The 16,808-nt window shown below is 36.3% G+C and overlaps 2 protein-coding genes across 3 annotated transcripts; one reads left to right on the top strand and one right to left on the bottom strand.

The window, feature by feature from the left end:
* Positions 1-613: 613 nt before the first annotated feature.
* Positions 614-1,466, top strand: LOC120417679 (phosphatidylinositol-glycan biosynthesis class X protein-like). The gene is made up of 4 exons (XM_052711567.1): positions 614-638; positions 764-938; positions 996-1,182; positions 1,247-1,466. Exons 1-4 carry the CDS (start codon positions 614-616, stop codon positions 1,403-1,405), a joined length of 546 nt encoding a protein of 181 aa, XP_052567527.1. The 3' UTR covers positions 1,406-1,466.
* A 2-nt stretch (positions 1,467-1,468) lies between these two features.
* LOC120417648 (putative inorganic phosphate cotransporter) lies at positions 1,469-14,416 on the bottom strand. 2 transcript variants are annotated; one of them, XM_039579792.2, is made up of 4 exons: positions 14,255-14,416; positions 4,457-5,661; positions 4,271-4,391; positions 1,469-2,014 (listed from the first exon to the last, which is right to left on the bottom strand). In XM_039579792.2, exons 1-4 carry the CDS (start codon positions 14,286-14,288, stop codon positions 1,947-1,949), a joined length of 1,428 nt encoding a protein of 475 aa, XP_039435726.1. In that variant the 5' UTR covers positions 14,289-14,416; the 3' UTR covers positions 1,469-1,946. The 2 variants fall into 2 exon arrangements, with proteins under 2 accessions (XP_039435726.1, XP_039435718.1); XM_039579784.2 differs by lacking the exon at positions 14,255-14,416 and adding an exon at positions 8,653-8,848.
* Between the last annotated feature and the right edge of the window lie 2,392 nt (positions 14,417-16,808).

Raw genomic sequence — 16,808 nt, 5'->3', positions numbered from 1 at the left:
ATATCAAACTGAATTTTCATTGAAAAAAAAGTTGAATACTTACCACTAGATAAATTAACATTGATTAAAAAATTCAATATCAAAAATTACAAAATTAAAAAGGGAACCTGGAAAAACTTTTTTTTTATGAATTCCTTGATATTTTTCTAAATTCTTTGAAAGAATAAAAACAGCAATTATGTTTTAATCTTTCTTTGATTTAAAATGATGGCGAAGTTTAAAAAATAAGAATGAAATTTTAAATTCAGTTATCTTTAACTTTTTGTCATTTCCAGTTGAATCGAAGTATCAAAAACTATACGTTTCCCAATTCAAAAAATAACATGGAAGTTATAATTATTCTTAAACTTTCGATTTTTTTCCAAAGACTAATTGTTTGTGTTTCTACTCTGAATCATATTAATGAATTTCCATTTTTAAGGTTTTTTTATTTGTTGTTTAGCTTATGTGTTTACAAAAATTGCCAATAGTTGATTTTTTTTATAATAAATTTAGATTTTTTTCGGTGGTTGATATTGACTTTTTTAAAGAGTTTTTTGTTTGAAATTTAGATAAGAAATGCCTTATATTTGAGCTCTCTGGAAAAGTCTGAAAAAAAGTCGGGAATTTGAAAATGGGATTTGAGTGGTCACCCTGTGGTACGCTTTGGGCCAGCCCGACCATGTGAATTTTATCGCAGAGACGATTCCTTGAATAAATCCACTGACATTATTTTTTGCATGAAACAAAACACTTTTGGGAACGTTCAACGCATAAAAATCAGCTGTTACTCAATTTTCTCTTCTCCAGATCAACAGCTACGTTCCGCTTTACGTAGACGTGGAGAAACCGGCCAGCAAATCGAGCACCTTCTCCGTGTACCTCTTCGAGACCGTCCGCCGCGAGGTGAACATCACGCTGCCGATCCACTTCCGCTATCACGATCCGTCCGAGAGAAAGTTGGTTTGATTTAGTTTGATTTTAATCGAATTTCACTAAGTAAGTTTTGTTTGTAGATTCGAACGCATCCAAATCGAGAGTCCCTCGCTGCACTTGCAGTGCAACCGCGGTGTCAACGGGAAGGCCCAACCGCTGAAGGGGTCGGAAACGCACCGGTTTCCGTGTGCCAGCAGTGCCCAGATCTACGACTACGACAAGCTGGACCGGGCCGAGCACTGCGACTGGCAGGAGGTGGAGTTTAGCGTGAGTTGAGGGGGAGATTTTTCACATCTTATGAGGGAGTCATTTGAGGATACTTTTTTTCCAGAATGTCCCCACGGTCATCAGCGTGCTCATCCCGGTGGGTAACAGCGCCTCGTACCGGTTCGTGCTGCCGGCCACCATCCTGGTCAGCTGGATCGGCAGCATCTATTTGATCTACATTATCGTTAAGTCAGGCAAGCGCGTCAACAAGAAACTTTTGTAACCTCTTTTGATCTCAGCAAATAAAACACAACGAATGCGGGTTAACATTCGTCACGAAACGGGGTTTGGCTTTAAAAATATATATATTTTATATATCTCATAGTTGGATAACAATTACAAAAATATGCAGTTATTCGTTACTTTGTTTAGCGCGTTGGAATGTCGAGAGGGATTCTCGATATCTTTTGGCTGAAAGCGAAATCCCTCTCGACTCGTTTTCTCTTCTCTTTTTGTACCCTATTTTAATATAACAACTAATAGTCACATTTGCCAATTGGCGAGTGCGCTTCGCGGGAAGCTACTAAATTTCCTGCATTTTTAATCATTTTATCTTTTCCTGTTAAGAGCACTCGATTTTACGACGATATGACGCTCAGGTTCTCCTGGAAGTGTGCACTCAGTTCTGCTCGTGTGCGACTCGTAATTGTTTTCTGTTTCATAATTTACATATCAGTTCCGGACTAGACTAAGTACTTTTAGGCGTGTTTTTGTTTTGTCCCTCCCACCAAGTGGGGAAGGTGGCGGTAATGCACACCCACACCCTAATCCACGTGGTCCACGGCGTTGGCATTGTTGTGGTTGTTTGGCACCCCAGTCTCGGAGTCGGACGCTGGAAAGAGAAAGAGAACAGTTGGAAAGATTGAAAGAAATGTCCCTTTTCTGGTAGAATAAAGTGTTGTCTAAATGTATCTGTATGTAATGTATCTTAGAATTGGTCACGTTTTGAACAGCCCCTCATGTTAGAGCTAAATCCTGATTTTTGTCGAATAAAATATAAATAACAGTCAGAAGGAGTCCGTTTGTCTGTGTAAGGAAGAAGTTCGTCGTTCGGTCGGTCCTCGATAATTTTCATTTTCGGCGTGTTTTCAGTGGATTTATAAGTTTTCGTTGAGACAAAACGATTGAAACATACATAAAGAAGAGAAATTTAATGAAATCTTGTGCAAATTGCAGAGAATTTTCAAGATTTTCATCATTTTAAAGCAATTCTTTCTTCTTCCTATTTGTTTTGTTATTGTGCTTCTTACAGCACAATGCTTTCCTTGTCACATTTTGTTCAAACGTCACTTTTGCTGCGTGGGCATGTCTAGGCTCTCACGCTCATGACACTCACCTCTCTCGGAAATATGAGTGCTTGTTTTGATTGTGGTACAGTAAAGCTAGAATTTTGCCAACGGTTTTCTGAGGAACTGCAACAAGATTTGGATTATCATCCGCGTTGTGTTCGGGAAGTCTAGGACTGCGCTTCTTAGCAACAGTTGAACATGTTTCGGTCGTTTCACGTGAATTCGCCGTCGTCGTTTGAGCTGTTTCGTTGTATGATGGCATATTGTGAACTTGCGTCGGGTACGGAAACTTTCGCTATCGGGCATTACATCTGGGCGAGGAAACGCTGGATATGCAACATTTTTTTAACTGGACCTGTACATCATCACCATAAAAGGAAGACAGCAGCTGCTTCGAAAATTTGGTGAGATCAGTCCATATCGGACTTTTTGATAACTGATATATTCTTGCTTGCTACTTACTAAATATACGCTTGTCCCAGTTTTGCCTGATGGGATCGGAAGTTTAAAGATAGGTCGAGAATTCGTCTGGTTCTTGCTCTATCTTAAGGCGGGGCCAGACAATGCCCAGTGACCTCGGAATTGGACCGCAAGGAGCTCTGTCATTCTGAAATGGGTCACTGGAAGCAGCGCGAGGGCTGACACCACCTAATACCCGGGACTGAGATGAGCTGTATCAGCATAACCAAGTCTGATACAAACTATGCTTTCCCATAATTTCGCTGCCGGCCAGCGGGTATTGGATTGGACCACACACACACACACACCCACACACACACACACACACACACACACACACACACACACACACACACACACACACACACACACACACACACACACACACACACACACACACACACACACACACACACTACTCCTCCCCCCGAAGTTATACCGAAAGGTGGTCCCGGGGGGAAAAGGGCACGGCGTTCAAGGACTGGTTTAGTGGGTCGGGAAAACTCTTTTTGTTTTCCCAACCCCACACTACCTGAGAAATGAATTCTCAGGTGTCCGATAGCAGATTCCGACCTTGCAAAAAAAAAAAAAAACACACACACACACAAAATATAAATAACAGTCACTATGCCAAAAAACCGCGATGTAAAAATAATATGAAAATTTTCAATAAGCCTAAGCCTAAAACTTTGTTTTGTTCAATTTGTTCAACTTAATAAGAATTAAATAAGAATTTCCGCTACATACAGATACGTTTTATTAATTTGTCGGTTTCTCTGGAACGACGCAACATTTATGCAATCTTTTAAAACCAATTTGAATGTTTTGTGCAAATCTATAAAACGCTTTAAAGATTGTAAAAAATAAACAGATTGAAAAAATAATTTAAAAAAATACAGAATTTGACATTTTTTTTTCTAAAAATGAAAAAAAGAAAACATTGCCTTAGCAATTTAAAAATTAATATAGTCACAATTTAACTTTTTATAATTATTAATAAATTCGTGAATTCTAAAATTTCGCAAATCGACTTTTCATTGTATTTTTTTTGTAAGGATATTTTCAATTCATTCCTTTTGTCTAAAAATTAAAAAAAAAGAAATCAAAGCCTTAACAATTTCAAAATTTGTTTACTCTAAATCTACAATTTCAAGATTCTATAATTAATAAATTCTTGATATGTTCTAAGATTTTTTAAATCATGACTTATACTTAGGCTTAAATCATATTATTTGGCTCTATTGAAATGTTAGTCGTGATTTCGAAAATCTGTTTTTTTTTTCAAATAGTTGAGAAAATTTCAAACATAAAAAAAATGCAAGAAAATTGTTTCAACTCACCATTCCGGGGCTCGTTCCAGGACTGAATTTCCGCCTTGCCCAGCGTGACGAACACCAAATTACCGACACAGTAAACGGCTGCCGCAATGTAGAACACGGTTCGCCACTGAATGGGATCCTTCTACAAATAGGTTGAAAAGCCCGTTGAGGTACTAACTCGTGATCAATTAATAACAACTTTCTTACCTCATCGGTCAACACCTCACCCACGATGAGCGGTGCAATAATGCTCATAATATTCGCCGCACAATTCGTGATACCCATCATGGTTCCAGCGTGATTCGGCGCCAAATCGATGTGGTTGACCTGGAAGCCCAAGTACGTAGCCGAATTGATACCGACAGCAACGGTTAGCAAAGCGATGGCCAAATCGGTTCCTCCCTTGGGCACGAACGCCAGTCCCAGCAGGGCACACATCGGAATCCACAAACCGATCGAGTTGAACAGCTTTCGACAGACGACCCGCGAGAGGTACTGTCGGTTGATCAGGAAGTCCGAGATTGGGCTGAAAACGAAGCTGAGTATCCACATGGCAAGATACGGCAAACTAGACAGCAGGGCATTTTTCTTAATATCTAGTCCGAGAACGCTTTTCATGTAAGTTGGCATCTGCGTCAGGAGCGTCCAGAAGCCCCAGTTGTGACTGCAGTGAGCGACGATCAGTGCAATCATCGGAGCCGATGTGAAGATCGCCATCCAGGGTGTTACAATCTTCTTGCTGTGATCCTGATTGCCGAGCGAACTCTCGATAAAGTTCCTCTCTTCTGGGGAGATGCTGCGATGTTCCACCGGGGAGTTACTGCCAAAAAAGAACCACAGCACCGACCAGATGCATCCGGCCGCACCAGAGATGTAAAAGATGCTGGGCCAACCCATGGACGATGCGGCCAGAACTCCACTAACTGCCAACATGACCACTGTTCCGAACTGCGCCCCAGCGTAGCAATACGTGCCGAGCGTCCCTCGTTCACTCACCGGTGCCCACTTGGAGAGCATCGTATGCGTCGACGGGAAGATGAATCCCTGGCTCAACCCTTGAACCACCCGCAACGCAATCACCAGCTGACTTCCGCCAATATGCGCGAACCAGGGCGTCAAAACGGCCAACGTCGAGCAAACCCCGAGCGAACCCAACAGCAGCACCTTCGCTCCGAAACGTTGAGCCATCTGCCCAGCCGGAATCTGCGTCACGACGTAGCCCCAGAAGAAACTGCTCAGGATGAGCGACTTTGTTCTTTCGTTCCAATCATACTCCTCAAAGTCCGGATTGGCGGACTTCTTGTCAACCATGACGACGATCGCAACGGACAGATTTACGCGCAGGGCGTAGGCCACCGTCAGGCCGAAGAAAAGCAGAACCGTCTGGACATGGCGCACGCCGAAGCCACTCGCTGAAATGGAGATAAAAAGGGAAAAAATTAGATTTTTTTCATCATAGAAAAAATCATGCCTGAAAAAAAGTTTTCGAACCAAATTGACCAGATTTCTAGCTGTCTTTGAAGTTACCCCAAAATCCAAGGTGGAATTCCCAATTCGACCGAAAATAAATCTTTTCTGTGTACAGTTTGTCATGAAAATGCAGCAGCACATGGCCCGGATACAAATTTGAGCATTAAACAATGCAAAACATCTGTTGGGGCCAAATCCCCCAACTGGATTCTGCGGGTGGACTGTATTTTCGGTTCTGAGTGATAAAAACACTGGGGCTTGCTTTTTTCACCTTTTAATTCACAAAACTCTCAAATTTCTGATTTTTATTTACACTTGCGCGACGTGTCTCGATCGCGTCTCGAAACGGAGTGAAAATTTTCCACTCTGTCTCTCTCCTCCGATCGTTTGCGCGCGCATCGCTTCGTTTTCGTTCGTTGCGTCGTTTTGCGATGTCACGTTGGCAGCGACGCAGGGCTGGACTCGCGCACATTGGGTGACAGTTGCGCAAATCTGGACAAAATATTCGGCGTCGTGCCGAACAACATCAATAATTAATAATAAGCTGTGTATTACCCAATAGGTACCCAACATTATTTTTAAATCATCTGCCATATTACAGCATGACATTTTTTTAAAAAAAACTTAAGAATCTATTACATTGCAGAGAATAGATTTCTGAACAAGTTCCATAAGAAGAACGAATTTTGGTTCAATGTAAGCAAAGATATGCCCAATATCTTAAAATAAATAGTAACTTTCTCCAAAATTTCTGGATTTAATAACTTAAAAATCTCAGAGATAATGAACCGAGGTTGTCCTGTTGTTTGGAATATATTACATATTTCAAAATTATTTAAAAAAAACTGATCCCAATCATTTTTTAAACCGTCCTTAACAAAAGATTAAGAAATATTGACGATTTTTTTTTGACTTTTTTGGTTTTAAATTTTATTAATGTTTGTATACAGCACATCGAGATGAAAAAAAAACATTGTTTATTAAAAATCACCAAAATTATCAAATAATCACTTTAATTTTCAGAATACTTTTTTCATAACATTTTAAACGGCCTTTATAAAAAATAACAAACTTAAATTAATTTTTTTTTAAAAGAAGACGGTCCTGTGTATTCCGAAATCACATAGTGGGCCAATACTCACCTCCCAAGAAAAGGGGTCAAAAATGGCTTCATCGACAGCAAAACAAACGAGAGGGTACGATTTCTTGGGACTTTTCTTCACCCTCGCTGGCTTGCTTTCGCTGCAGCTGCTACCCATTTGAAATTTTCCTAAAAAAGTGTCCACGTGGTTTATGGATGGTCCCCTCTGAAAATGTGTACTCAGAAAAAATGGTAGTATTCATCAGGAAATGGTGACAGATTTCGTGTCAAAAAATGTATAATATTATATCAGGAAGTGGTGAATTGTCATATTTTTTTTATGAAATATTACTCAAAAAAAGGCAATTTTGTTTAGCTCTGTTATTTTACTATTGTCTTTTTCTCTATCTAAATTGAGGTAAAATTACATCATAAAGGAGGTAAAAAACCTTTCAAAATTATACAGAAAAAATAAGTTGAACTTTGAAAGGTTGAAAATTTGGTTGATTGAATTTTACCCTTTTTTTGTACTTTTACCTAAAAAATGTGTAAAAATGTGAACCTGATGAAAATTTATCAAAAACTGATGAATATTCTCCAATTCCTGATGTAATATTACACATTTTTTGACACAAAATCTGTCACCATTTCCTGATGAATATTACCAATTTTTTTTCTGTGTGCACCTTCCAAAATTACACTTTTTTTGCCGTGTTGGTAAATTACGTTAAAATTGTAAATTTATTGTTTTGTGTTGTACACAATTAAGACAAAAAGATCGTCGGTTAGAATCTCCCAGCAGAAGCAAACAATTCGAACTGCCGCAATTTTTTGTCCATACTTCAATGTGGCTAAAAAGTTGCGTTTTTTGTCCCCTTAAACTACAAAAATAATCAAAAATTTAAACATACGTATGTTGGGAAATTGAGTTTTTAATGTAAAAAAGGTAATTTGAAAATCGGCATTTTTTTCGCCCAAGACGATCCGAAAATTTCTTCAAAAGTTACAGATTTTCGAATATTTACGAACCATTTTTGTATGAACAGCTGCCAAAATTGTATGGAGACTTCAATGGGGAAATAATGGCACAAAATGGCTTCTTTGATGATAGCGAAAAAAAAAAAAATTATCCAAATCGGCTGATTTTGTAGAGAATTGATCAAGTTAACCTATTGTTTTCTGAGAAGTCCATATGAAAAACGTCTTCAACCAATGCGACCAAAAAAAAAAAGAATCCTTTTTAAAAAACAGATTTTTTTAATATTTGCAAACCAATTTTTTTTATGAATTGTTTTCAAAACTGTCTATATTGACGTACAAATTTTTCCTGCTTGTGTCAAATGTGGTCCCCACAAAGATGCAGTCCTTCAAACAGCATACTTTGATAATTTTGTTCTATGACTCCTCCCTCCGTTGACGGTCCGTTCGATATTTCGATATTGAAAAAGAGAGAGTCCAAAACTGTTCAAACTTTTCAATTAAACTTTTACTATTATTTTTTGTTTTGTTCTATTGGGCTAATTACTTGGTGTTAAAAAAAAGAATTGAAGGAATTTAAGAAATTCCGATTTTGTTTATAAACGTCACTATGCAATTCCTACTAATCGATTCTATGGAGTCACATGGTCGCTTAATCGTTTCGCTTAGCCTTTCATACACGAAACATGCCATAATGATTCCAAATTGTCCAATTTAGGGCCCTCCTAAACGGACATCCTTCTATTGCCACAGCGCGCGGAGGTGGAAAGGAAGCCAAATTTAGTCCTTGTGCTCCTATTTTAAGACAACCATCAACCACCCCCTGCTGCCATCCATATGCAAATAAAACCCACTCTCAAATTATGATAATTACGTTGAAGTTGAAGATCGATGGGACGGTAGTTATACCGTCTGCCACAACAGTTGAACATTTTGCTGGGTGTCTGCTTCTTTTTTTTCTTCTTCTCGATAATCACTGGACGCCGGTCAAAGTGCACGCAAATCGTCGTACCATATTGGAACAACCTTTAGTTAGATTTTTGCACTTTTTGTTTCAGCATCAGCACCACACTATCAGTGGCAAAACAAACCAACCATATGGCAGAGTGGCACACAGAGCTAATGATGCATTTTAATTGCACTTTTGGCTTATCTCCTCACACAAAGAACTGCACACTGCGAGTTCAAGCTGGTTTGTTTCAAATGAGTCAGAAACAAAAACTTAATTGACTATCACACTAACTGTTCTGGTAACTAATGCAACCCACAATATGGTAACCGTAGGAGAGTTCCATTTGCTCGATAATGGTAATTTGCCACGGCAACTTTTTTTTTCCTTTTTTGAAACACGTCTGACTCTGGAAACCTTCTCTTTTCATCGTAGAACAAACGACGACGACGACGACCGTGTTGCACTTTTGGGCCAGTGTTTGACCTAGTCCCCACCTCGAGAACAAACTGTTTGCCAACCGAATTAAACAGGATCATCCACCACCTGGATGAGACTCTCCCGAAGAAAGTGGCGTTGTTTACGAAATACGCGACGAAACTCGGCCTATGTGGCCTCAGAACAGTGTTTTTTTCTCTTTCTGTGGGGTTTCAACAGTGTGCTATTCAAGGGTGTATTGCCAGCTGGACCAGCTTGGGTGGAATACACACGCGAAACAACATCTGATATCGTGGTTGTATTTCGAGGGGAGGTTTGTGGAGAGAGAAATGTGAGGATTGTGCGTGACTCTTTCGCTGGAATCGTTTCAGAATTGAATTACATTTAGTCTTTTTTGCAAGATTTTTCAATTAATTTGATTACATCAACTCGAAGATCACAATCAAAATTCACAAATTGAGAATTATTTTTACATTAACCAAAATAAGACTTTTTGTTTTACCTCACTCTCTTAGTTTAAAATGTTAATACTACCCTTCACTTGTCGAGCATAATGCCAACTTCAAAACACCTGTTGCTTTCTATGTATTGTACCAATCGTATAGTATGGCTTCTCTCTATCTTGAATGAATGAGGTGCGAGAGCGTAAAACTTCCTCTCGTGTTCTCTTGTTTCGATATCATATTGACGTTTTGCTTGCTGTTTATGTGAGCTTATGATTTTACCCCCTATTTTATATGCTGCGCTAGTTGGGAGTGTTTGTGTTATCGAGAGTTTTGCGGCATAGACAACTGGATTCAGTGAGCAAATACAAATATTTTTTAAACTTAATTTTTTTACGAAAATATGAATCTATTTAACTGAAAATAATCTATAATGCTTTTTTTGCTGACGATCATATTTAGCATGTTTGGGTTCATTTTAAATCATTTGGTATTTCTTCTAAATTCCGATGTATACCATTGCAAAACTTTTTTTTCGCAATTAAAAACATCAATATTTTGAAAAGTAATGATTGCAAAAAAATGGAGGAGTATAAGGCATTAAAAAACACTTTTTTTTTTTCTAAAATTTAAACCATGGCTTGAATTTCAGTTTTTAATGCTTTTTTTATTTTTATTTTTTTTGTCCTCTGACTTTGGTTAGATTCGAGGGACATAAACGTTTTTGCACAAAATATTTGCAACGGCCAAATCCAAAGTATGTTTTTTTTTCTTCAGGTTTTAGATAGATGAACTCTATTATTTTAAAAATATTATGTTCATAGTTACACTCAGTACACTTTTTTTCAAATTTATTATTTTTTTGTATCATCTTTAATACAAAAAATATTAATTCTACGAACTGTTTGATTTAGATGACTAAAGAATCCATATTTTGAGTAACCACACAAGAAAGTCAAAATATATTTCGTAGTGATTTTTCTTAAAATTGGCGATACTGCTAAATGAACTTTTACCAACCCAGTGAAAGTTTTGGCTTGCTCCTCGAGTCGATGGGAAACTTGTGATATTTTTAAAGCAAATTTTCTGAACTTTTCAATAAAAATATTTTCACGAATGGTCAAATTCAAATTTACTTAAAATGAGGTCAAAATTTTTTGATTTTTTCCAAAAATCACTAATTTTTTAAAAATTCATTTTTTTTTTTATATTTCTCTATATGGATCAAAAGTTGGTTTTTTTCCCCTAAAACATCCTTTGAATGCCACAGATTTTCGAATATTTACGTAAATTGTCATAGGGAAGGTCCCTACAAAGTTTCATCCAAATAAAAAAAAAAATGCAAAAAATAATCGTTGCCCGAAGTCTCAGTCTTTAACTTGACAACGATGCACAGTATCAAAATAACTTAATTTTACATCTAACAATGAATTACAAAAAAAAAATGCCTTTCAAGTTTTCCAAAAAAAGTGGTCCAAATTGTGCTATAGCTCAAAACTAGTTTTTTTTTATATTTTGATCTTCATCAAAAAATTAGGTTTTTAAAAAATGATAAATTTGTTTCACAGTATTACCCTTGACGCTCGTTCAGAGAAAAAATCGTAAAAATCGATAAAAGGAAACTGAAAAAAAAAACATCAACTGTCACTGTTCGTAGAAGAACAATGTTTGTAAACAAAACGAAATAAATTGATTTAAGTGGTGCTAACAATGAGAATCACAAAAAATCTTCTACTGATTGTTTTTTTCGAAAAGTTCGGGAGCGATTTTCTTTTGCGTGTTTCGTCTCCACTCTCTTTCGCGAGTGAAGAAAGTGCGCAAGTGTTTTTTTTTGCGATTATTCCATCCCTGCTTAAGATTCACATGTTTTGAATATAATTAAAGCCTTGAATGCTTAAATTATATGGAGACTTGTATGGTCGAATGAAGCAGAATGTTATTTTTGGTCATAGAGAAAGTACCAACAAAGTTTCAGCCTGATAAAAAATGTAATTTTTGGGAGAATTGCTCGAGTAGAGTGTCTTCATTTTTATTTGTGCACGTCGTTTGTAGACGACCATTTATCACAATGTTGGATACAAAATTTGTCAAATAGAAATATGTTTTTGTTTTATGATAAACAAGCCTTACCCGACAAACTTCGTTCTGCCTTTTTTCGTTTGTTGACGTTTTTAAATTTTTTGCTTATTCAGCCTCCTGTGATCAAAATTTGATTTTACTTAACTTTTCCCATACAATCAGTAGATTTTCCGGAATCGGTTCTTGAGTGGCCAAAGTTGTAAGTTTTAGGCGTAAGAACCTTCCTTGGACTTATACGAACCCAACGCAACAAAAAGCAACTGATTCGCGTTCGAACAAAACCGTCGAAATTTTTTATATATATAGAAGATATCAAACTAATTTTCTGTCTGAATTTTTCAGTGATTTTGTTTATTTATGAAACCATTTTGGTGTTTGACATAATACCTATAATTGTAAGCGATTGTTTTGAAACAGATCTTGAGAAGTTTACTGATGGTTAAAACCTAAGTGATATAGGTTTTCTATACAGTCCAGACTCGATTATCCGAAGGCCTCGGAAAAATTTCAAGATGGCGGCCAATATGGCAGAGACGAAATATTGAAAAAATGCATTTTATTATTTATTAGGAAATCAACTATTCAAATTTTACTAAAATATGGTCGCCGAACTCGAAGTAGATTTTAAAAACAAGAAAAAGAAAAAAAATAGATAAAAAATGATAATTTTACATGGAAATCCAAAATATGACCAAAAATCGATTTTTCGACTCTTTGGCTCAATTCTGAGGGCAGATGCAGATTCAGCGGGCAAAATTACATGGAAAAACATATATTTGGAAAATTTTCGAATTTCGTAAGGGTGGTCTCATATGGTTTTCCCTTGAAAATTAGACTTTTTCAAATGGAGATATCTCGAGTTAAAAGGAAAACACCCCTGAGATTTTTTCAGCGTTTGTAGTGCTAGATCTCCTCTTTCAAATGCAACCTAGTGCTTAAAATTTGGCTTGCGCCATTTCAAGATATTCAAGTTTTAAATTTGCATCTTTTTACATTAAAATGGCTGTAACTTTTGACCCTTAAGTCCAAATTGACTTGTCAGATAATAAAAATGTTTGTTTTTTAGAGCTCTAAAAGTGCCCCGAATAACTCTTTTCTCTAAAACTCAACCCTGAATTGCTACGTTCAAAAAACTGATTTTTGAAGGCTTGCTCAGATGCTTTCTCTAAATTTGGTCGTAGAAGGCGTAGATTGCGAGATAAAATTTTGGTGTCTTCGACAAAGTTGCTTGGATTGGCAAGCCCAAAAACTTTTTAGAATACAAAAAAACTCCCAAAAATATTCCTGAAAAGTTAGATTTTCAAAATCACCCTAATAGTGAACCACCCTAATTTTCAACCAAACCAAAAGTTGCCCCTTTCCATTTGCAACAACTCTTCTGAAGACACCAAAGCTCCAAAACTTAACCATTTTTCGGAAAATCCATTTTCCACTTAATTTTGCGATATGGACCACTGTGCATTGTTCTGGTACAGTCATCCCACATATTCGGAACAGTTTACAGATCGGCCAATGTTCAACAAATCATATAAAATCGATAATTGAACATAATGATTTGCTTTTACCTTCATGTTAAAGCTTTTCTTGCGATCTTTCGATTGATGTATAGACCGGCTGTACATTTTTACGTTTTATATCAAGTTTTCAAAGAAAAACATTGACCCTTGAAATCCACAAATTCGGAACACTTTTTTCTTACGATGTAAACAAACTTTTTTTTCTCTCCAGGAGTACATATTTTTTACAAAATAATGACTTTGCACTCTGAAACCAATAAAACTAATGCTTAGTAATGTTTTATGAATGGTCTGATAACTTTTTTGTGAAAATATCAGTTAAATTCAGGTGTTCCACAATTGTGGGAGACACAATAACAACCCACAATCATGGAACAGGCAATTTGGAGGCAGTGTTTTGGTGCTCTGGATAAAATAGTCTTGAAATGCAGTTTTTGTTTAAAAAGTATTACTTTTACTAGTGAAATAGCAAGAGAATGTCCAAATAAAGGCCCTAAAAATAGCAGGGTCGGCAGAAAAGTTGCATTTTGCATTCTATTGACAAATTACCACAAAAGTGTTCCGAATTTGTGGGTGTTCCGAATATGTGGGATGACTGTATAAAACTTTTGAAACTTAATCTTGTTTTATTGAGTTTTTGATTTTCCATCAAATCTTAATTTTTTCCGAGCATACAAAAGATAAAAATTGAATTTCAAACATTAAAAAACATTGAATGCATCTGTTAATCTGTTTCCAACACTATATATTTGTTAAAAAACAAATAGACATCCGATCTCCTTGCCCATAAAAATCGTTCATTTCCGCGATGCACTCTAACAGCTTCTAGAGGTAAGCTTTTAAAATGATTATCGACTTAAACACTGTGTTCCTGCTCGCGTCGGTAGGTGGTTAACAATTCGTCATTTTCAAACGAGTCTCTCAACCGCGTACGTACGATAACCAATTTCTCACGGCGATAAACGAGGCGGTGTGTTTGTTTACTATACTTTGGGAAAACACTTTGCGAATATTTTAAGTGGTGAGAAATTAAGTTTTGGAATAACTAACCTTCTTCCTCTTCATCTCGTCGATTTTTCACCATTTTTGCTTATTTTTCCACCTCCGTCGGAACCCGATCCCGATTTCACACTGACCTAAGGTTCAACCTGTGGACTATTTCTTCCAGGTTCGAGTGCTCTCACCGACTGTGGGGTGGACGCAATTAGTTCGCCTCACTCAAAGTCGATTCCCGCTGGATGTTGACCAACCTATCGATCAGCTATCTTAAGCAAATGTTTAAACTAAACTATCGCCTACAACTGGCAAACTATTTTCACTGAGCTTATCATCACACGGATCGTTGACATTCGGGCGAAGAGTGGTTTTGAGTGGACTGAACCTGTTTTATCTTGAAACTTTAATTTATGCTGCATGAGCATGACGCGAGGAGGACATCTTCTACGATTTTTGAGACTTTGGGTCAAGTCTTTCACGTGTATTGATGTGATTGGTCCATACAAATGCAAATGAAGGCATGAGGATAATGTGTCGAAAAAGCAGTTTTTAACAATCGTTTATCATAAACGTGACTCCTGGAAGCGTGACGTTGGTCAAGACTCAAGAGGATCGTGTTTTGATTGGAGTGCTTGCAATGTTGTTCTATTGTTATATATTTTTTTTTACTAATTTTTGTTGTGACGATTGTTGAGTGGCGCCCGCAGTATTTTCTTATTTTTATCAATACTAATATAAACATTTAATTGATCAGTCATAGTTTGGCAAATAATTTTTATCATTATGATGTTTAGTTGGTATCTTATCAGTTTACAGTGCAAACTACAAGGTGCTGTAGCAAACATTAATATTTTTTCAATTTTGTGACGGTTGTTTGGAATATTTGTTGTTTATTTTAAAGAACAAATATATCTTTAGCCACTCTTCCACTCAAGTTATCATGTAGGCAAAAAAAAAGTATTTAAGCTTTGATAAATAAGGTCAATACAAATACAAATTATACGCAATGTTTTTGCCCCCCCCCCCTTCAATTTTGATTAAAAAAGGTAGAAAATTTGTTTTTTTGTAGTAAAAGATAATCATAATTATTGAAAAAACTTGTATACTCAAATGTAATTTTTTAAAGATTAAGTTTTGTTTAGTTTATTTTCTTCCTATTGCATCTTTGAAGCTTTTTAGAAAAAATAACTAACTAATTCCAACTTTGTGGTTGGTGCCTTCCTCACTTCTAACTAGAGGTGGGCAAAATCGCTCTTTTTTAGGAGCCGCTCATTTTCGTTCGCTCATTAAAAAGAACCGCCCTTTTGAACGGCTCTTTCGCTCTTTTTAAAAGTTTGGATAAAAAAGGGTTTTTTTAAAGAATCGAGTGATTTTATAAGCTATTTCTAGCAGAACAATGTAAATGGGCCAATGTCGAAATGTAAACAAAGAGTCTATCCTGCTCATGTCAGTTGATGTTTACTTTGGTAACGAGCAGGATAGACTCTTTGTTTACATTTTGGCTTCGGCCCTATTGCAATGTTTTGCTTGATTTTACATTAGACTTTTATAAATGATTTGATAAAACAAATTAAAACTAAAAACGAGAAGATGCCCTTGGAAACCATCGGTCTTGGTGGTCTCTTTGTCAAGATTTCTACTCGAACCTAAACATTCGAGTAATTGGCAACCAAACTTGAATCTAGTATGCTGAAAAATTTGTTTTTAATTGCGTTTATTTCTGCAAGAATTGAACTAATGCTGATGTTTTTTTTTGAAGAAAATATTCTGTGAACTCTTTTCTACATTCTGATTTAATCGATAAAGTCTATAAATGCTGAAGCTTAATCGGACAAAAGGGTTTATTTCTAAAGTATTCAGTAGATTTTTGGTAATATTTTACAAATTATGCAATTTGAAATGCTCAAATTAGTATTCTGGTAATACTTTAGTGTACAATCAGTCAGTCAATCATTTACTTTTGAGATAAATTTTTATTAGCATTGAAATATTTGAAATTCAATAAATAATATTTATAACATAAATCATGCCATCTTGAAACGGTTCTTGCAAAAGACCGAAGTTTAAAAAGAACCGCGGTTCTTTTTTTCTGAGCCACGGTTTCAGCGGTTTCGCTCTTTTCAGTGAACCGGCTCTTTGAGCGGCTCGCTCTTTTTTTGCCCACCTCTACTTCTAACCAAAACTGGGGTGTACATTCGGCATAACAGGTTTTCCAGAAGGACGTTTGGAATAATTGGTCCAAGACATCAGGCACGTTTGGCATAAACTTTTCTCTCGTTCCTGTATTTTGGGTCAAGAGATGTGGGCTTTTCTTTAAATATTTTGAAAAAAAGTTTTTTATGCAATTTTCTCTTTTTTATATTCAACATAAAGAAGGGAAAATCTCTTAAAGATTTTCTCTTTAAAAATTTATCTTTATTTCTGCACACTTTTCCTGTTAATTTTTTTTTTGTTATAAAGTTGTTTATACAATTTTCCCTTCTTTTATTCAAAGTTAAACTTAAAGAAAGGTATATAAAAATTCTAAATGCTTAAATTTATGTTTAAATAGAGGCAGGTAAAAATAATAATAACGCAAATGTCTAACATATAAGGAATGTCAAAATCT

This window comes from Culex pipiens, unplaced genomic scaffold, assembly GCF_016801865.2.
Source record: "Culex pipiens pallens isolate TS unplaced genomic scaffold, TS_CPP_V2 Cpp_Un0142, whole genome shotgun sequence".
In the NCBI taxonomy this organism is placed as follows: Eukaryota; Metazoa; Arthropoda; class Insecta; order Diptera; family Culicidae; genus Culex; species Culex pipiens.
The sequence above is the reverse complement of the archived record's forward strand: the minus strand, read 5'-3'. Positions and strand labels throughout refer to the sequence as shown.

What these genes read in the sequence shown, in the direction of transcription:
- LOC120417679 (XM_052711567.1), top strand. Translation starts at nt 614, where the DNA reads ATGGGATTTGAGTGGTCACCCTGTG. An exon ending in ATTTGAGTGGTCACCCTGTG is followed by an intron (nt 639 to 763) that starts GTACGCTTTGGG and finishes CATAAAAATCAG; the next exon opens with CTGTTACTCAATTTTCTCTT. An exon ending in GGCAGGAGGTGGAGTTTAGC is followed by an intron (nt 1,183 to 1,246) that starts GTGAGTTGAGGG and finishes CTTTTTTTCCAG; the next exon opens with AATGTCCCCACGGTCATCAG.
- LOC120417648 (XM_039579784.2), bottom strand. Translation starts at nt 8,710, where the DNA reads ATGTTCAACTGTTGTGGCAGACGGTATAACTACCGTCCCATCGATCTT. An exon ending in CATCGATCTTCAACTTCAAC is followed by an intron (nt 5,662 to 8,652) that starts GTAATTATCATA and finishes TCTCCATTTCAG; the next exon opens with CGAGTGGCTTCGGCGTGCGC. An exon ending in CTGGAACGAGCCCCGGAATG is followed by an intron (nt 2,015 to 4,270) that starts GTGAGTTGAAAC and finishes TTCTCTTTCCAG; the next exon opens with CGTCCGACTCCGAGACTGGG.